General features: G+C 44.2%; 2 protein-coding genes across 8 annotated transcripts in view; one reads left to right on the forward strand and one right to left on the reverse strand.

Moving 5' to 3' along the window:
* Positions 1-7,206, forward strand: part of znf536 (zinc finger protein 536) — a 111,308-nt gene extending 104,102 nt beyond the window's left edge. For all 3 annotated transcript variants that reach the window (XM_077712625.1, XM_077712624.1, XM_077712623.1), the window contains exon 8: positions 5,193-7,206. In XM_077712625.1, coding sequence (XP_077568751.1) covers positions 5,193-5,416 — 224 coding nt within the window. In that variant the 3' untranslated portion in view covers positions 5,417-7,206. The remainder of the gene's footprint in view (positions 1-5,192) is intronic.
* An 8,059-nt stretch (positions 7,207-15,265) lies between these two features.
* The window catches only part of LOC144193942 (AP-2 complex subunit alpha-2-like), a 17,834-nt gene continuing 13,987 nt past the window's right edge, over positions 15,266-19,112 (reverse strand). For 3 of the 5 annotated variants that reach the window (XM_077712626.1, XM_077712627.1, XM_077712628.1), the window contains 13 exons: positions 18,885-19,022; positions 18,537-18,719; positions 18,375-18,472; positions 18,053-18,284; positions 17,795-17,971; positions 17,186-17,367; positions 16,898-16,980; positions 16,722-16,812; positions 16,497-16,619; positions 16,275-16,391; positions 16,129-16,198; positions 15,919-16,053; positions 15,266-15,760 (listed from right to left, as the gene is read on the reverse strand). In XM_077712626.1, coding sequence (XP_077568752.1) covers positions 15,683-15,760; positions 15,919-16,053; positions 16,129-16,198; positions 16,275-16,391; positions 16,497-16,619; positions 16,722-16,812; positions 16,898-16,980; positions 17,186-17,367; positions 17,795-17,971; positions 18,053-18,284; positions 18,375-18,472; positions 18,537-18,719; positions 18,885-19,022 — 1,707 coding nt within the window. In that variant the 3' untranslated portion in view covers positions 15,266-15,682. Of the gene's footprint in view, positions 15,761-15,918; positions 16,054-16,128; positions 16,199-16,274; positions 16,392-16,496; positions 16,651-16,721; positions 16,813-16,897; positions 16,981-17,185; positions 17,368-17,794; positions 17,972-18,052; positions 18,285-18,374; positions 18,473-18,536; positions 18,720-18,884; positions 19,023-19,112 lie in introns of those variants that run through there. The other 2 variants (XR_013325797.1, XM_077712629.1) reach the window with 2 other exon arrangements.

The raw sequence follows: 19,112 nt of genomic DNA on the forward strand, positions 1-19,112 counted from the left end.
GAAAAACGTGACAAATGTTTTTTCACATAAAACAGATGATGTGGAGCTGTCACATTGCACATGATTGACAGCCCGCATGCATTTGACTTGTTAAAAGCATGTATGCCTTTTCGGATGCTAAATTAGCCTAGCCTCCTTTTTACTACGGTGGCAACCGCTCAAAGCCCTGAAAACAAGAAGCACCCGAGCGCCATCCACCGAGCGGCCTTCTCCGATCGGTGTAAAGCTTTCTTCCGCCCGTCCGGGCGGCCCTTGACGGGGTCCCGGGCGGGCCCACCCCTGGATTAGCTCCGATCCCTCATGACGCTCGCTGCCTTGTGCACCAAGAGAAACAGTGATTAGCGCAGGAAACATTCCACCTTTTTAACCCGGCCGGCTGGGCACACGCGCACACGCATTTGAGTGGTGGTGTACGCGCGCCCCCCCCTCTCGGAAGCGATGCTGTGACATGTGACGAGCTCGCAACGCTGACAGCATTCATGCCAAAAGAGTGTGCGTCTGTGTGTGTGTATGACACAACACACTGACACACACACACACACTTTCCCAATCACATATTCATCGCCCCCATTTGATTCTCCCTCTTGTCCCCCTTCCTCCCCCCGAAGCACAGTGTGTCAATAATGCTACCAGCTGTTCCACCATCAGTGCATGCGTGTGGCTGTGTGTGTGTGCGTGTTTGTGTGTGTGTGACAGGCAGGGAGGGGGGGGTAAAAAAAAAGAGGGCGGAGACAAAAATCTAGCAGTATAGTGCTACAGTATATTATGCGGCGGACATAAAGGGCTTGATGTGAAAGGTAATTATGGAGGCTGAGCTCACACGTTTAAGACGCACGCACGCACGCTCGCACGTGGCCGCAAATAACGCAAAGTGCACGCGCACACATTTTCAAACAAAGGCTGGCGTCAACCCCTCCATGGCCCAAAATCAACCCGCCTGGTCGCACCACCAAATGCTTTTATTATGGGAATATATGTATATTACGTTTCCAGATTGTCCCTCTTTTAAATCAATAATTAATTAATTTTTCTGTGTTTTTAGTTCGAAAATCATTTTGTCAAATCTAAAAATATATTTAAAAAAATCTCCAATAAATATTGTTTTAGATCTATAAAAAAAACGGAATAATCAGGGATTGTAATCCAGTTCTTTTAATCCATTTATTTTAAAAAAATGTAAATATTCTATCTAAAAACCTGAAATCAAGTTGACGTTAAAGTATTTGACGGCAGAAGCCAGAAAGGACGTGGCCAGGCGGCGGCCATCTTGGCAGGGGTTATGAAAAGACTATCTTATTTGTGGAGCTATTTTCCCAAAAATGTCATCCAGACCAAAGCGTCATTGACATCAACTCGTGAGAAGCTGGTTTAAACGGAGGGCAGGAAGACGTTTTTTTTTTTTTCCTTCCTTTTTTTCCCATTTATCGTAAGCGCGCCGACTGGCGGGCGGGCGGGCGGGCGGGTGAGCGGTTGGGTCGGCATGAGACGTTATTGGGGAAGCTCTCAATAAATCAATGCGTGTTGAAAGGCCTTTCCCGGACGCCGATAACCAACCGCCGGCCGGGCCTAATCTCTGGGGAGGCGCTTTGAAGCGGGCCAGCCGCCGTCCATCACCCGCCTTATTTGTCAATGGCTGCTAATCCGCCCGCTCTTTTCCCGACGTTTACCGCGCGCCGTTCTCACGACTCCGCCGAAAAGAGGAAGGAGAAGAGAAAAAAGGCTACGGGAACGAACGGACGGACGGCTATGGATCGCCGCGGCTAAAACGGGAGTTCGGCGAGAGGTCGCCATTCGCCTTTTCTTTGCCTTTCTTTGGGCATCGAACACGTTCCAGAAAAGACGAGGGCGGCCAAATGGCCCGTTTTGAATAGGCCATAAAAAAACGACTTAAGCATAGAGAGGAAATCGTGAAGTAACGGAGGGATCCATTTTTTTCCAATAATTTCATTTGTAATCCACTCCAAAAGAGCCACAAAAGATCAATGTAAATCTTTCTTGATAAATAATATACCATTCAAACTCTTCAAACTGATATTAAATATTAAAACAAAACATGAGCCTGGTTAAAAAGTCGGGGGCGGGGCCTGAACTTCATTGCGGCCACATCAAACGCCGGGCGTGGTGCATTGTGGGAAAGGCACGTGCCAGGGACGCAAGCAAGCGGGCGGGCGGGCGGGCGGGCGGGGAAGTGTTTGAGCTCCGGGGACGCCATTCCCCGTTGGAGCCAGGGCAGGCGGGCGGGGTCGTCTTTTGCCCTCCCATCCAAATTCACAACAAGTTCTTTTGTTCATTGGCGGGACGGACGGGAGCCGACAAGTCAAGGGAGGACCACGCAATTATCGAACATTTGCCGGGCGGGAGAAAGGGCCGCGGCGGAAATGCCGCCACATCCTGTTTACGTTTCCTTCATGGTGTCCTCCTCCTTTCTTCTTTGCCCCTTTAAAGCCACGGTGGGCGTTACAATGGCGTATGGTATTGATGCCCTCTCAGTTGACAGGAAGACGGGATTTTCCCCGGTCAAAGCAATCCCATTGGAAGTGGGCGACTGTGGCGTTTGGCCATTTAACGCCTTTCGGTTCCGGTGTTAAGCGGGCCGAGGTAGGCTTGTCCCATATCATGTGCACGCTGCCCTATTTAGCCCTGGCCTATTTGCTAATCAGTTCCACCTTCTCCGCTACGTCTGGCGTACCTTCTCAGTCGGAGTGGCGTGCCGCTTACGTCTCGCCGGCGAACAACTTGGCGGCCTGGCTCGTTAGTCTTTTTTGGTTTCTTCGCTTCTTCTTTCCGGCATTTCCGCCGGCGCATTCCCCCGCCGTAACGCCACCCGGTGGACGGACAAAAGGCCGTCTTATGTTACGCCCCGCCCACCCAGAGGGCAAATGCCGGGCGGGCGAGCGCTTTCTATCGTGACATTCTCACGTGTTCATTCATTGTGGTATCCTCACGAGGGTGGCCCGTCCACTCGCCCCAGGTGACCCCCATTCTCTCATCCAAAACATTAAGAAGAAAAAGACCCCCCCCCCCCCCCCAACAAAAAGCAAAGCATCGTTCCCGCTGGCGTCGGCGCGGCACTCATTTCCATGCGCATTGTATTTATGCACTGCAGGAAAGGAAAGAAAGAAGAAAAAAAAGGTAATAGATCAAGCACATTCCATTATTCTCTTATAAGATCATTAGCAAATATAATTAGATATGAAAGAAAGTAATTTGGAGAGGCGAGCGGAGGAAAGCGCTATCAGGCACACAAGACAGATTGTAGCATTCCAGTGTTTGGGCTTAAATTGCTCAGCCCAGCTGCCTTTTATCTCCACGCCAATCTTGCGCGTGCACTCACTGGGAAATAGTTGCAGTCGGTCGGAAAAGGCGCCACCGAACAAACGTGCACTTCACTCGCTTATTTAAAAAAGAAGAAGAAAAAAGAGCACACTCTTTCTCTCATTTAAGACTTGACATAGCTCCCTTTCTACCTCGTTATTATCCTTTAGGCCCAATCCATTGCGAGGGCTTTCCCACACGGGCCAATGCGCCTCGCGAGCTCCCCTAGTGGAACCTCCGGGAATGACCCTCCTCAACCCGCTTCCATTTGGAAAAAAAAATCGATCCATAAATAGGTGGCCATTTCCAGTCCAAACAGTAAGAGATTTAAAAAGTTCATCACTTTACCCTTTGGCTCATTTCAAGTCAGCGGAAAGAAATGTAAAGAAAGTTTTTGCCATGAAATATGGGTTACCCGTTTGCCTGTTTGTGACGGCAGCCCGTCTTTCCCGTCTTTCCCGATTTGTCCCCGTCTTTGGCGCCGTCTTCTCCAAAAAGGAGCAAACAAGTTTGGATGTGGCTTTTCAGGTTATTTTCTGCCGCTTTAATAAACCCCACAACAAGCGCACAAATTGACTTTTGATGTGCGCACTCTCCCTCCACTGCCGCCCGCTTGTGTTTCTTCTAATAGGACGCCACTCCAAAAAAGACACAGAGTAGAAAGGCGCGCACACAAACAACAATGACGCCTTGGCAAATTCTCTTTCGGCGACGCTTGTTCTTCCTCCTGGAAGCGCTTTGAGGGATGCGGAGGGAGAATGTGGCTTTTTCTCCTCTTTTGTGCGAATTACACAGAGCGGCGGCGGGCCCGTCTATAAACATCCTGTATTCATTAAAACCATCTAAAAATACGCTTGTTTTGGGGCAGGGAGGGGGGGGCGCCAGATCCCGTACCCCAGCCCACCCGCTCACCCGCCCGCTCTCCCGGCATTTCCATATTTATGACGCTCCGCGGCTTGAAGCGAGCCTCTGACGACGCCACAGGACGGGATCTGTTCAAGTCTTGAGGAAAAAAAACATGCGGGGAAACTTTACACAGTGACCTGGGATCTAACCCACGACCCCAGGAAAGTGAGGCCGACGCGCTAAACACTCGAGCACCCGACCGATTTCGTAGTTTCACTAAAAAATGTTTGTATGCTAGTTTATTGCTATTCCCGGGATCTCTTTGTATTTGTTTGTGATGCCTGTGGGGCCTGCCTTGCTCATGGGAGGGGGGGTCTTGTTTTTGGTTTGCCCAGATAGGAAAGTTGGCGTCAAAGTTGGCAGGTTGCAAGCCGAGCCGGCCGCTTAAATAAGCTTCCAGGTGGCTCACTTAATGAAGAGTGAAAATCAAATATGGAGTCTAATCCGGAGCTGGTTAACGCCACTTTGTGGGCCGGGAAATCACAAAAACAAATCAAACCCCCTTTTTATGGAAGGAAAGGAAACTTTGGACTTGTTCTGCTAGGATTTGGGATTCGAACAGATGAATTTGACGTCTCGTTTCCCTCAAATTGATTTGTTGGCCTGCCGGAAAGAAAAGGGCTTGTTTTCTTGTGTCGCACTGCCCTCTGTCGGTCGTATCGCTTACTGGCGTATCTTTTTTTTCTACTTGGTGAGGCGCGACGATGATTATTGCTTCCATTTCAGGCACGATCATCGCCATCGTGTTCCATTGTCATATGTAAATAGAAAATGGCTTTGCCAAAGACAAATATACATCAAAACTATTTTTCTCCTCAATCTATTGTGTAGTAGCAGTACGATGTTGTGATGATGATAAATGATGTAAAACAATGCTTTTTATTTTGTAATCATTGAATCAATTTTACAAAACGATATTTTACAAAACGATATATTTTTTAAATTGATGGCTTTTTTGTGTGGGATTGCAGTGCCCGCCTGGATGTCGGAAGAGGAGGAGGAAGATGAGGATGAGGAGGAGGAAGAAGAAGAGGAGGAGGATGAGGAAGAGAATGGGCTAGAGGTTGAGGAGCCACTGACCCTTGACCCCGACCTGAACCTGGACCAGGAACACCTCAACGGCGACCTGGACGTGCTGGCCGACGAGCTGGAACGCCAGCGCCGCCAGCAACGGCGCCGCCGCCAGCCAAACTGAGCCGGGACGCCCGGGATGCCCGGGAAGGAAAACTTTATTTAAACGGATTACGGCGCGTTTTGGCTGAAGACGGACGGACGGACCCAAAAGGCCCAAAAAGACTTTGCTTTTTAGACTAAGTCACTACCTGCGCCCGCCCCCTACGAGCACTTGCCGTCATCTCTCGGAGAACTCTTTGGCTTTCCTCTATTTTCCGGCGGTCCCGACAGGCCCCGCCCCCCCACCCCTGGTCTGCCGCTCCTTGGGTCTCTCCAAAGCCAGACTTTGTATACGTGCAAATGGAAATATCGTACCCGGAATGTATTCTTCTGTAGATTAGCCACGTTAGCGGGCTAGCCAAACTCCTAGCGACGTTTCCGATGTTGTCGTTAAAGCGGAAAAAAAACAAAACAAAAAAAATAAGACGCCAGGAACAAACAAAAAAAAGGACGACAAGAGGAGGACTTTCATCTGGCTTTGCTTGTTTTTATTTTGTTCCCCATTTGTCATCCAAAAGCCGCTGATTATTTTTTGGAGGAGGATTTTTTTGGAGGCACCTCTTGATGTCGCCCCGCCGCCATTCACGTTCCACAAAAAAAAGCATCGTATGTACATAAATATATTATTAGTCCTAAAAATATATATGTATGTAGTATATACAAAATTTAAGGAGGAAAAAATACAGGCGCAAATAGTTGTCAAATGGATATATGAAGACGTTCCAGAGCGTGTAGAAAACAAATTGAGAAATAAACATTTTTAAAAGAAAAAAAACACAACAACCTGAAAAATAACCAAATTTGATCAATTGGCAGACGCATTCTGCATTGTTTTTTCTACTCAAAACCTGTAAATATAACATTGCAATCCACTAAAAAGGCTTTCAATGAGTTTATCACAAGTGGGCGTCCAATCCACTTCAAGGGGGAGAATGGCAGTAAATCATGTCCCGGTTTAATTTTGTGTTTTTTTTTATGGGGGGGGGGGGGGGGGGTTTGAACTTGACGCCGTTGCAAATGGCGTTCCTTGGAAGTGAATGTTTGTCGCCGGCTGTCGTCCCTCCCGCTTTAGATGGATTGGACACCCGTGGAGGAGTGGGCGGGACCAATAATCAGTGACTTTTCCCACCCTGCGTTTTTTTGGCCAGAACCTGCAACGTGTGACTCTTTGGGATGTTTGCGAAGCCAACAAGGAGGGGGCCGGCCGGCCGAGACGCACCTGACCCACCTGACCATCAACCCCCTTTCCCTCCTTCCTAGGTGTGGCCCTCCTACTTTCACTTGTCTCTTTGTTTTTTGTTTCTTTGATTTCCTCAATGTACATAAAGAGATTTAGCCACGACGCACGCGTTCCCGAGGAGCGTGGTCCGACAAAAGACAAAAAAAAGAAGAGGCGTGGTGGACCAAGCCGACGTTCTTCCCTCGGAAGAATTAAAAGACACAAAAAAAAAGAAGGAAAAAAGGAAAGAAAGAAAAGCAAAATGGCAGCGTTGGTGTTTGCACGCTGTCTTGCTGAAAAATACTACTGAGGGGGAAAATGGATGAATGAATGGATGATGAATGGATGGATGAAACAACTTGCAAGAAACGAAAAGGACATTGTGTTTAGCGTTAGCTGGCGTTAGCGACGCTCCGACGGCTCTTTGGGTTCTCTCACTTTTCAAAGCAAACAACATTCCCGCCGAGCCCCAAAATGTCGGCCGGCCGACAGCTTTTTTTTGTGCGCTGACCTTCAAGTCCAACTGTTGACAAACGGCCGCCGGGCGGGGCAAAGGTCGCTCTGTCGCTAAAATCCAGAGTCGGTGGATGACGCGCGGCCGGCGTCCAATCCACTATTTAGTGGTGCGACTTTCCCGCTTCCAACGGATTGGCATCCGTCAATGGCCTAGTGCCCCTTGTGTGATAGCGATGACTTTACATTCCAGTCAGTATGCAGTACTTTGGCATTAAAAAAAAGACTTTTTTTTCTCTCCCAAAAAGGCCATATGGTTCACTAGCGAGAGTCAAACCATGCTATCGATCGGTGCAACCCTTTCCCTCCAAAAATGCTATTCTTCATTTGAAAATGAACTATATGTCCTTTCTAAAAAAAAAAAAATAACTGCAAGAAAACTATTTCTTCGACTTATACATATATTTACGTCAACAAGCTGTGGGTGGGAATTTCAAATTCATGTCATGTTGACGTAGGAAGAAAGTCTCGGGGTTAAAGTGGCAACGTTGTGAGATGCAAATTGTAATAGTGGAAGATTTAAGTCGTGACCAATGTTCCCTCTATTGTAAAAAAAATACTTTAACTTTTTTTTTTTTTTTCTATTCTTCCTGTGGCATTTTGCAACGAAACTCGAGAGGGTGGAATCCGTATTGTCACTGACAAACGACAAGAAGCGGTCAACTATGACTAACACTGTGTCCAGCCAATGATACGAGGCGATTCGCATCACGTGTGTTTACATTCGGGCCATGGGAAAATGTTGACGTCATGTGTTAGTGATGACCAGGTGCCTTCGATTGGGAGGTTAGCACAAGGCTAACGCTTCGGCGGGGATGCTCACAAGACTCCCTTTTAGTCCAAACGAGGTCAGGTAAAAACAGTAGCGTGCTTCTCTTGAGATTCAATGGATGTCGGAGGATGGGCAAAGAGAAGGACGAGCGGCCAAATTGGGTGAGAAACTTCTCTCTTCTCTAACACACGCAGTCAAGCTAAAGTTGTACGCCAGTTTTCCCATGGAAAAAACTTGTGCATAGAAATGGAAGCTTAAGTGACACAGTCGGCACAAAAGTCATTTGAAGTGACAAGACGTGAAAAATGAGCTCAAACTTAAGTACGATTTATGTCGTTTAAATACCTGTCAATGTGTTTCCTGGGTTTTATATGATTTTTTGATCATTTCAAATTGTTAATGTCGTATTTTGTGGGGGATTTTTTGTTTGTTTAAGTAGACTTTTTTGGGTAATACCTCGGCAATCGGAGGGAACATTGGTCGTTATAGTGTCTGAATCACGGGTGTCAAAGTGGCGGCCGGGGGGCCATATCTGGCCCGCCGCATCATTTTGTGCGGCCCGGGAAAGTCATTCTTTTTTTAGGATCAAATTAAAATAAAGAGTATAGATGTATATTAAATTTGCTGATTTCCCCGCTTTTTAATCAATAATTGTGTTTTTTTTAATCCACTTTCGAGACATCGTACGACGTCAAATGACACCAATGAGGTTCCTCATCCTATGACAAAAAGTTACTTTGCATCCCAAACTTGTCATCCGACGTGCTTTTCTCACAACTAAAGTTGTTACGAATGTATTCTCGCCAAAACGTCGTCATTTTTCCTCTGACCCGGACACTCTACGTCACAGTTGGACATTGAAAACTCGGCTCGGCGCTAAAAGGACGCGCCCATCGCGATAATCCGTCGCCACCAAAAGCGAGCAGGAAAAAAAATGACAATCGTCTCCCCCGTGCTGCCAAACGTAGAAAAAAAAAAACAGGTTGAGGAGGAGGAGGGGGGATGACCTTTCCACCTTTTCTTTGACTGGAGTATTTTGCACTGTGATAGTATTCCGACGATTCCAAAAGCGCGCGACACGAGCGAACTAACCCCACTTTTTTTTTGGCTTGTGTGTTAAAACGTGCGTCCCCTTGGCATCGTGAAATGTTCTTACCTTTTGTTTCGGCTTTTTACCGTTAAACGAAAAAACAAACAAAAAAAAACAAAAAAAAGAAGGATCCCAACGTGCCCACGTATACCCACCCCCATATTAAAAGAATGGCCGCGACGGTCGTTTTGGCCGTCCCGCCCGAGACTTTCATTGATCGGATCTCCACTCCATGGGGCTCGGACTCTTTCTTTGGGAGAGACCAAGTTTTCCCGCCGTAGGGGTCGGTCGCCACGACGGCTTCCGAACGGGAAAAGAAAAGGGAGGGGGGCTGTTTCGTGTTTTTGTTTGTTTGTTTGTTTGTTTGTTTGGTTGTATCCTCATGGCAGATGCTTCGTTTTGTAACTACTGAACTGTACTTATAAGAAAAAAATAAAATGTATTCCGATTAAAAACCAAATGCGTCACGTGATGGATGACATCGGCCCATTTCACTCTGCACAAACAATAAAAACACACAAAAAGAAAATGAATATGACCATGAATGGTAAGGCTATATACTCAAAAATGACTAATGGCCATTCATAGTAAGATTTTTATCTTTAAAAAAAATGGCTTTGAAAAAAGACCATGTATAGTAAGGTTTTTCTTTGAACAAAAAAGGAATGTGTATATTATGGCTATTTTCCTTTAGATATTTGTATTAGTTAAAAAAAAATTAACCTGTATAATAAGGCTTTTTTTAAATAACCATGTATACTATGTCGTTTTTTTGCGATAAAAAGCCTTACTATACTATGTCGTTTTTTTTGCGATAAAAAGCCTTACTATACTATGTCGTTTTTTTTGCGATAAAAAGCCTTACTATACAATGTCGTTTTTTCGCGATAAAATGCCTCACTATACTATGTCGTTTTTTGGCGATAAAAAGCCTTACTATACTATGTCGTTTTTTTTGCGATAAAAACCTTACTATACTTTGTCGTTTTTTTGCGATAAAAAGCCTTACTATGCTATGTCGTTTTTTTGCGATAAAAAGCCTTACTATACTATGTCGTTTTTTGCGAAAAAAATGCCTTACTATACTTTGTCGTTTTTTTTTTGCAAAAAAAGCCTTATTATACTATGTCGTTTTTTGGTGAAAAAAAAGCCTTACTATACTATGTCGTTTTTTTGCGAAAAAAAGCCTTACTATACTATGTCGTTTTTTTGCGAAAAAAACCCTTACTATACTATGTCGTTTTTTTGCGAAAAAAACCCTTACTATACTATGTCGTTTTTTGCGATAAAAAGCCTTACTATACTATGTCATTTTTTTGCGATAAAAAGCCTTACTATACTATGTCGTTTTTTCGCGATAAAAAGCCTTACTATACTATGTCGTTTTTTATGCGATAAAAAGCCTTACTATACTATGTCATTTTTGGCGATAAAAAGCCTTACTATACTATGTCGTTTTTTTTTTTGCATTAAAAAGCCTTACTATACTATGTCGTTTTTCGCGAAAAAAAAAGCCTTATTATACTATGTCGTTTTTTTTGCGATAAAAAAACCTTACTATACTGTCGTTTTTTTGCTATAAAAAGCCTTACTATACTATGTCGTTTTTTGTGAAAAAAAGCCTTACTATACTATGTCATTTTTTTGCGATAAAAAGCCTTACTATACTATGTCGTTTTTTCGCGATAAAAAGCCTTACTATACTATGTCGTTTTTTATGCGATAAAAAGCCTTACTATACTATGTCGTTTTTTTGCGATAAAAAGCCTTACTATACTGTTGTTTTTTGCGGAAAAAAAGCCTTACTATACTATGTCGTTTTTTTGCGATAAAAAGCCTTACTATACTATGTCATTTTTGGCGATAAAAAGCCTTACTATACTATGTCGTTTTTTTTTTTTGCATTAAAAAGCCTTACTATACTATGTCGTTTTTCGCGAAAAAAAAAGCCTTACTATACTATGTCGTTTTTTTTGCGATAAAAAAACCTTACTATACTGTCGTTTTTTTGCTATAAAAAGCCTTACTATACTATGTCGTTTTTTGGCGATTAAAGCCTTACTATACTATGTCGTTTTTTTGCGATAAAAAGCCTTACTATACTATGTCGTTTTTTTGCGATAAAAAGCCTTACTATACTATGTCGTTTTTTTTGCGATAAAAAGCCTTACTATACTATGTCGTTTTTTCGCGATAAAAAGCCTTACCATACTATGTCGTTTTTTTGCTATAAAAAGCCTTACTAAACTCATTTTTTGGCGATAAAAAGCCTTGCTATACTATGTCGTTTTTTTGCGATAAAAAGCCTTACTATACTATGTCGTTTTTTGCGATAAAAAGCCTTACTATACTATGTCATTTTTTTGCGATAAAAAGCCTTGCTATACTATGTCGTTTTTCGCGAAAAAAAAGCCTTACTATACTATGTCATTTTTTTGCGATAAAAAGCCTTACTATACTATGTCGTTTTTTTGCGATAAAAAGCCTTACTATACTATGTCGTTTTTTTGCGATAAAAAGCCTTACTATACTGTCGTTTTTTTGCGATAAAAGCCTTACTATACTATGTCGTTTTTTTGCGATAAAAAGCCTTACTATACTGTCGTTTTTTGCGGAAAAAAGCCTTACTATACTATGTCGTTTTTTTGCGATAAAAAGCCTAACTATACTATGTCGTTTTTTTGCGAAAAAAAGGCTTACTATACCATGTCGTTTTATTGCGATAAAAAGCCTTACTATACTATCTCGTTTTTTAGCGATAAAAAGCCTAACTATACTATGTCGTTTTTTTGCGAAAAAAAAGGCTTACTATACTATGTCGTTTTTTGCGATAAAAAAGGCTTACTATATACTATGTCGTTTTTTGCGATAAAAAGCCTTACTATACTATGTCGTTTTTTTTGCGATAAAAAAACCTTACTATACTGTCGTTTTTTTGCTATAAAAAGCCTTACTATACTATGTCGTTTTTTGGCGATTAAAGCCTTACTATACTATGTCGTTTTTTTGCGATAAAAAGCCTTACTATACTATGTCGTTTTTTTGCGATAAAAAGCCTTACTATACTATGTCGTTTTTTTTGCGATAAAAAGCCTTACTATACTATGTCGTTTTTTCGCGATAAAAAGCCTTACCATACTATGTCGTTTTTTTGCTATAAAAAGCCTTACTAAACTCATTTTTTGGCGATAAAAAGCCTTGCTATACTATGTCGTTTTTTTGCGATAAAAAGCCTTACTATACTATGTCGTTTTTTTGCGATAAAAAGCCTTACTATACTATGTCGTTTTTTTTGCGATAAAAAGCCTTACTATACTATGTCGTTTTTTCGCGATAAAAAGCCTTACTATACTATGTCATTTTTTTGCGATAAAAAGCCTTACTATACTATGTCGTTTTTTTGCGATAAAAAGCCTTACTATACTATGTCGTTTTTTTGCGATAAAAAGCCTTACTATACTATGTCGTTTTTTTTGCGATAAAAAGCCTTACTATACTATGTCGTTTTTTCGCGATAAAAAGCCTTACCATACTATGTCGTTTTTTTGCTATAAAAAGCCTTACTAAACTCATTTTTTGGCGATAAAAAGCCTTGCTATACTATGTCGTTTTTTTGCGATAAAAAGCCTTACTATACTATGTCGTTTTTTTGCGATAAAAAGCCTTACTATACTATGTCGTTTTTTTTGCGATAAAAAGCCTTACTATACTATGTCGTTTTTTCGCGATAAAAAGCCTTACTATACTATGTCATTTTTTTGCGATAAAAAGCCTTACTATACTATGTCGTTTTTTTGCGATAAAAAGCCTTACTATACTATGTCGTTTTTTTGCGATAAAAAGCCTTACTATACTATGTCATTTTTTTGCGATAAAAAGCCTTACTATACTATGTCGTTTTTTTGCGATAAAAAGCCTTACTATACTATGTCGTTTTTTGGCGATAAAAAGCCTTACTATACTATGTCGTTTTTTTGCGATAAAAAGCCTTACTATACTGTCGTTTTTTGCGGAAAAAAAGCCTTACTATACTATGTCGTTTTTTTGCGATAAAAAGCCTAACTATACTATGTCGTTTTTTTGCGAAAAAAAGGCTTACTATACCATGTCGTTTTATTGCGATAAAAAGCCTTACTATACTATCTCGTTTTTTAGCGATAAAAAGCCTAACTATACTATGTCGTTTTTTTGCGAAAAAAAGGCTTACTATACTATGTCGTTTTTTGCGATAAAAAAGGCTTACTATATACTATGTCGTTTTTTGCGATAAAAAGCCTTACTATACTATGTCGTTTTTTGGCGATAAAAAGCCTTACTATACTATGTCGTTTTTTTGCGATAAAAAGCCTTACTATACTATGTCGTTTTTTTGCGATAAAAAGCCTTACTATACTATGTCGTTTTTTTTGCGATAAAAAGCCTTACTATACTATGTCGTTTTTTCGCGATAAAAAGCCTTACTATACTATGTCATTTTTTGGCGATAAAAAGCCTTACTATACTATGTCGTTTTTTTGCGATAAAAAGCCTTACTATACTATGTCGTTTTTTTGCGATAAAAAGCCTTACTATACTATGTCATTTTTTTGCGATAAAAAGCCTTACTATACTATGTCGTTTTTTTGCGATAAAAAGCCTTACTATACTATGTCGTTTTTTGGCGATAAAAAGCCTTACTATACTGTCGTTTTTTTGCGATAAAAAGCCTTACTATACTGTCGTTTTTTGCGGAAAAAAAGCCTTACTATACTATGTCGTTTTTTTGCGATAAAAAGCCTAACTATACTATGTCGTTTTTTTGCGAAAAAAAGGCTTACTATACCATGTCGTTTTATTGCGATAAAAAGCCTTACTATACTATCTCGTTTTTTAGCGATAAAAAGCCTAACTATACTATGTCGTTTTTTTGCGAAAAAAAGGTTTACTATACTATGTCGTTTTTTGCGATAAAAAAGGCTTACTATATACTATGTCGTTTTTTCGCGATAAAAAGCCTTACTATACTATGTCGTTTTTTCGCGATAAAAAGCCTTACCATACTATGTCGTTTTTTTGCTATAAAAAGCCTTACTAAACTATGTCGTTTTTTGGCGATAAAAAGCCTTACTATACTATGTCGTTTTTTTTGCGAAAAAAAGCCTTACTATACTGTCGTTTTTTTGCGATAAAAAGCCTTACTATACTATGTCGTTTTTTCGCGATAAAAAGCCTTACCATACTATGTCGTTTTTTTGCTATAAAAAGCCTTACTATACTATGTCGTTTTTTTGCGATAAAAAGCCTTACTATACTATGTCGTTTTTTTGCGATAAAAAGCCTTACTATACTATGTCGTTTTTTTGCGATAAAAAGCCTTACTATACTATGTCATTTTTGGCGATAAAAAGCCTTACTATACTATGTCGTTTTTTTGCGATAAAAAGCCTTACTATACTATGTCGTTTTTTTGTGATAAAAAGCCTTACTATACTGTCGTTTTTTTGCGAAAAAAACCCTTACTATACTATGTCGTTTTTGCGATAAAAAGCCTTACTATACTATGTCGTTTTTTTGCGATAAAAAGCCTTACTATACTATGTCGTTTTTTTGCGATAAAAAGCCTTACTATAATATGTCGTTTTTTTCGCGAAAAAAATCGGCCCATTTCACTCTGCACAAACAATAAAAACACATGTAACGACGCCCCCTGGGGTATTATCTACCAGGGAGTCACAACTATCACAGCAGACAGGTTCTGGTAAAGATGAGGCTGTACAAACATTGCGAGTAGCCTTCAGTTATTTTTAATAGGGCAGGAAGTCAATCTTGATTGTAGGAGGGATGATTGGGGAATTAGACACAGCTATGTAGGCCTGGGCAGGGCTTTGTCACAGGGGTGGAGCCACAGCTGCAGGTACCTGTAAAGAAAAGAAAGCACACGCCTCCTACATAGTGTGTGTCAAGGCTGCCAGCCGTCACAACACACAAAAAAGAAAAAGAATATGACCATGAACAGAGAGGCTATATACTCAAAAATGACCATTCATAGTAAGAATTTTATCTCTTTAAAAAAATGGCTTTGAAAAAAAGATCATGTATAGTAAGTTTTTTCTTTGAACAAAAACGGAACGTGTATATTATGGCTTATTTCCTTTGGATATTTGTATTAGTTAAAAAAAATTAACCTGTATAATAAGGCTTTTTTTAAATGACCATGTAGAATGAGACTGAACTACGTCATCACCAAGGATCTCCGTGCAGAGGTGCGTAACCCTAACCCAAAAACAGGCGAGATCAATTAAGAGGAGAAAAGCTCTTTTATTTCCAAACAACAAGAACTTCTCAAGGCAGTGAGTTGCATTAGGAAATAGAAATATAGATTGTGTGTTTGTGTGTGTGTGTGTGCACAAAATGGCTATAGTTAAAAAGGGTGAAGCACTGTACTAGTGTTTTCTGTGGAAAAAAGGCACCTGTGGGAGATGAGCCGTGGTATAAAGTGCGCTTGTGAGCCAGTGACCGTGTGCGTGCGTGCGTGCATGAGAACGTGTGGCTTTTGGAGTCCACGCGGCACAATGGCGTCAAGTAGCAAAAATAGCCGCCACTTTTGGTGGACTCTGGTGCAAAACGGTGCTGCGTGTTAAAAAAGCTATCATAGAGCCACGTGCCCCAAAATACAAATAGAAAAAGTCAACGCAAAGCCACTTTCTTTCCACTTCTAGAACTGTTGGCAGAGCAGATGACAAAGTCTCTGGGACACGGCGCCGCGGCTCGTCCGGAGAGTCAAACGGTACATCTGACAAAAGACACACGCACGCCATTAGTCAGTTAGCGTAGCGCTCGCTAGGACAGTCAGTCTCATTCAAAAGAGACACACACACACAAAATGACACCCATCTTGATGTTTGCGGTCCATATCGAGCGTCTCCCGTGAGCATTTTCCACGAGGCTTACCTGCGCTTGCGTGTTGGGCTCCAGCCTGAGAAGACATCCCACCTGCGAGCTTTTGCTGTGAACCACGCCGGCGCCCACAAAGTTGGCCGGGTTGGGATCCACGCCGTCCAGCAGAGCCACGCCGAAGCCCACGATCTGAACGTCGGAGCAAACGTCAGTCGGGACCGTTGCTCCCCCCCCCCCCCCTCCGCCCCCCACAAAAGAGCTCACCTTGGCTTTGGCCGCTTCCGTGTCCATGGGGTGTTTGGGTTTGAAGATCTTTTGGACTTCCTGCTCTGGCCTGGAACAGAGAAAACCATTGGAGCGGAAGAAGGGGCCGGGGCCAGTCGGACGGTGATGGGGGGTGGCGCCCTCACAGGCCCAGCTGCTTCCAGCGCTGGAAAAAGTCTTGGGACGTCATCTGGGTGGGCTCCAAGAACTTGTTGAGCATGACGGGGAGTTTCACGCACATGTTTTGGGGCGCGCCGCCGTACCTGCAAATGTAACACAGTCGCCGGTCATTTCCAAACAGCGTGGAAAAAAAAAAAAATCGTACTTATCTTAGCCGTACTTGGCATTTTGGTCATTTCTTGAATTACCTGAAGTGGATGTTGAGAAGCGGAGCGTCGCTGAACTCCGACACGCACTCGATGTTAAGCACCTGCTGTACTTGAGCACCCGCCTCCACCACGGGATCCACCGCTTTGGCGTGCACGTCCACGTGTGCGTTCGGGATTAAAGATTAAAAAAAAACTGGGCGTCGTGGCCGTGGGGCGGGCGGCAAAAAAAAAAAAAAACAATAAAAAACAACCGGCAAAAGGATATGAGCTCTGAGCTCGTCGTCGGCGCTCACCCACGACGAAAAGCCGACAAACTGGATGGACGTCTTGTTGCCGAAAAACACGTACATGCGACCTGGAAGAGAGATAGGGGCGTGGTCAACCGCGCACAACGGCGGATAGGACGGATCCACGGACAGTGACGGTATAAAGCCCCTCACCCAAATTGTGGCGGTACTCCGACTTGAGGCCGATCTGTAAAAGTTGATTCTCGTAGAGGACGCCGTTGTTCTTGCACACAAACCTGTGGCCACACACAAAAAGCCAAACTAAGAATCAAATCATATTTGGAAAGAAACATTTGTTTTTTTTAAACATATGTCGCCTTTGATGACCCGGCTCAAAGGCTTAAGGCAGGTCAACAAATGCACGGCCAATCTTTGGATTCTTGCGGAAAAAAAATCATCCAAATGTCATCAAACGTCGTATCATTTTGGGGCAAAACCAACCTGCCAAAACTTTCCTCGGAAACTTCGGGGGTGAAGTCCAAGGCGGGGCCAAACGCGGAAGCCGGATCCGGGGCGGGGTCCGGGGGGGCCGCGTCCGACGTCACGTCGATCAGGAGACTGGAGTGGGCCGCGGGTGGCGAGTTCAGGTTGAGCAGGTCGTTCAAGGCGTGCGCTGACGAATTCTGGGGGGAGTAGCAAAGATGGAATCAATCGTCTCCAAAGCATTCCTTGCTTGTCAATGCCGGCCGGGCGGCAATTTCTGACTACCATTTACTACTCATTTCAACGTTCCTGTTATTCCCGGGAACAAACGAGTAAGAGCGGAAACGCGTGGCTGGCGCGCAACTTCATTCTAGGACACAACTTTAGCAATTAGCATTAGCAGTCAGAAACAGAACACGCCACACGTCAGGCCTTAGTTCAAACGCAGTTAGTATCTGCAGTACCGGGACAGGAATAGAGTGGGCGGGGCGGGGCCTGTTGGCCAGAGGTGCCGCCGTCTTCGGCGGACCAAACCACTGACCAAAGCCAGGCGGGAAAAGAAAATAGGACCGTTACGAAAAGAGAGCCAAAAGTGGCCAAAATGAAAAGCGGGCACGACAGTATTACCTGGCCAACGGCGGGGTGGCCGTTCTCGTCGTCGTGATCCGGACGGCCGTTGGCGGGGCGGCGCGTGTCGTCCACGCCAACGGCCACTTTGCCTGCTCCTCCTTTCTTTTTCTTCAATTTGGCCAGGATGGAAGACTCCCTTTCGGGGAAAGGCGGCATTTCCTCCAGTACGGTGGCCTGAGAGAGAGGGGGAGGTAAGTGGGAGGAGTCCCATGACCGCCGTGGGAGGAGTCCACCCACCCCCCCCCTGGCGCCTACCAGGATGTCGGTGGTGGCGATGGAGCTGAGGCGCAGGTACTCCACGGCTCGCTGCTGCAACTCCACGTCGGCGTTGCGCAGCTGGCCGTCCGAGCGCAGAACCTCCTGGATGGTGCCCTTCACCTCCGGGAACAGGTTGATCAACTTGATGTAAGCCGACAGCAGCAGCGCCCGCGTGGACACCGAGCACAGGTGGAACTTGGAGTGGAGGAGCCGGAACTGGACCAGCGGGCTGAAAAGCACCAGAGCAACAGCGTTTGCCGTTTGGGCCGAGCCACGACGGCGCCCGTGCGCGCGCCTTCCCGCCTTCCCGCCTTCGTACCTGGATCGCGGATCTCCGGCAATCAGGTTGCCAAACTCGCCCAGGATGTAGCCTCCCACTTTCAGCAGGTTCTCGTGACAGGCGGGCGCTTGAAGAGCCTGCCGGGGAACGGCGCCACGTCAATGGCCGTCCGGGGCGTGCCCCAAACACGCCCGTCTTCACCTCAAAGACGGTCTTGGCGGCGTAGCCCTGCACGTCGTCCCGGTTGATGACGATCTGGATGACGCGGTACCACACTTCCTCGCTGACGTGGTCGCCGGCCACGCGGATGAGGTTGAGGATGGTGTCCACGTACCACGTGTAGTCCACCGCGTACTTCTCGGCCAGGATGGCCACTTTCAGCACCTGGGGAGGAGGAGAGACGGCGCCAGTCGTTCAATTTGTGGAAAAGTTTCAACTTTTTTTCTTTGCACCGTATTTACCGGCCTTAAAAGATGCCGTGGGTATCGGCAAAGAATCTCTGGACAAAGCAGATATGGATAGGATTGTATCGATATTGAGCGTACGTACTATTTCCTCTCGGATGGAGTAGTCGGCGTTCTCCAGGTAGCTCAGCATCTCGGCCACGATCTGCTTGGCGTTGCTGCGGTCGCACATGGCGTACAGGAGGTCCACGGCACGCTGGCGGACGCTCACGTCTCGCTCCGTCTGACCGGCCGGCCGTCAAGGGATAGCAAGTCAGTCAGTTCAAAACAAAAACACACAAAAATGGGGCGGTAAGTCAAAAGTGTATAATAG

Source organism: Stigmatopora nigra, chromosome 3 (assembly GCF_051989575.1).
Source record: "Stigmatopora nigra isolate UIUO_SnigA chromosome 3, RoL_Snig_1.1, whole genome shotgun sequence".
In the NCBI taxonomy this organism is placed as follows: Eukaryota; Metazoa; Chordata; class Actinopteri; order Syngnathiformes; family Syngnathidae; genus Stigmatopora; species Stigmatopora nigra.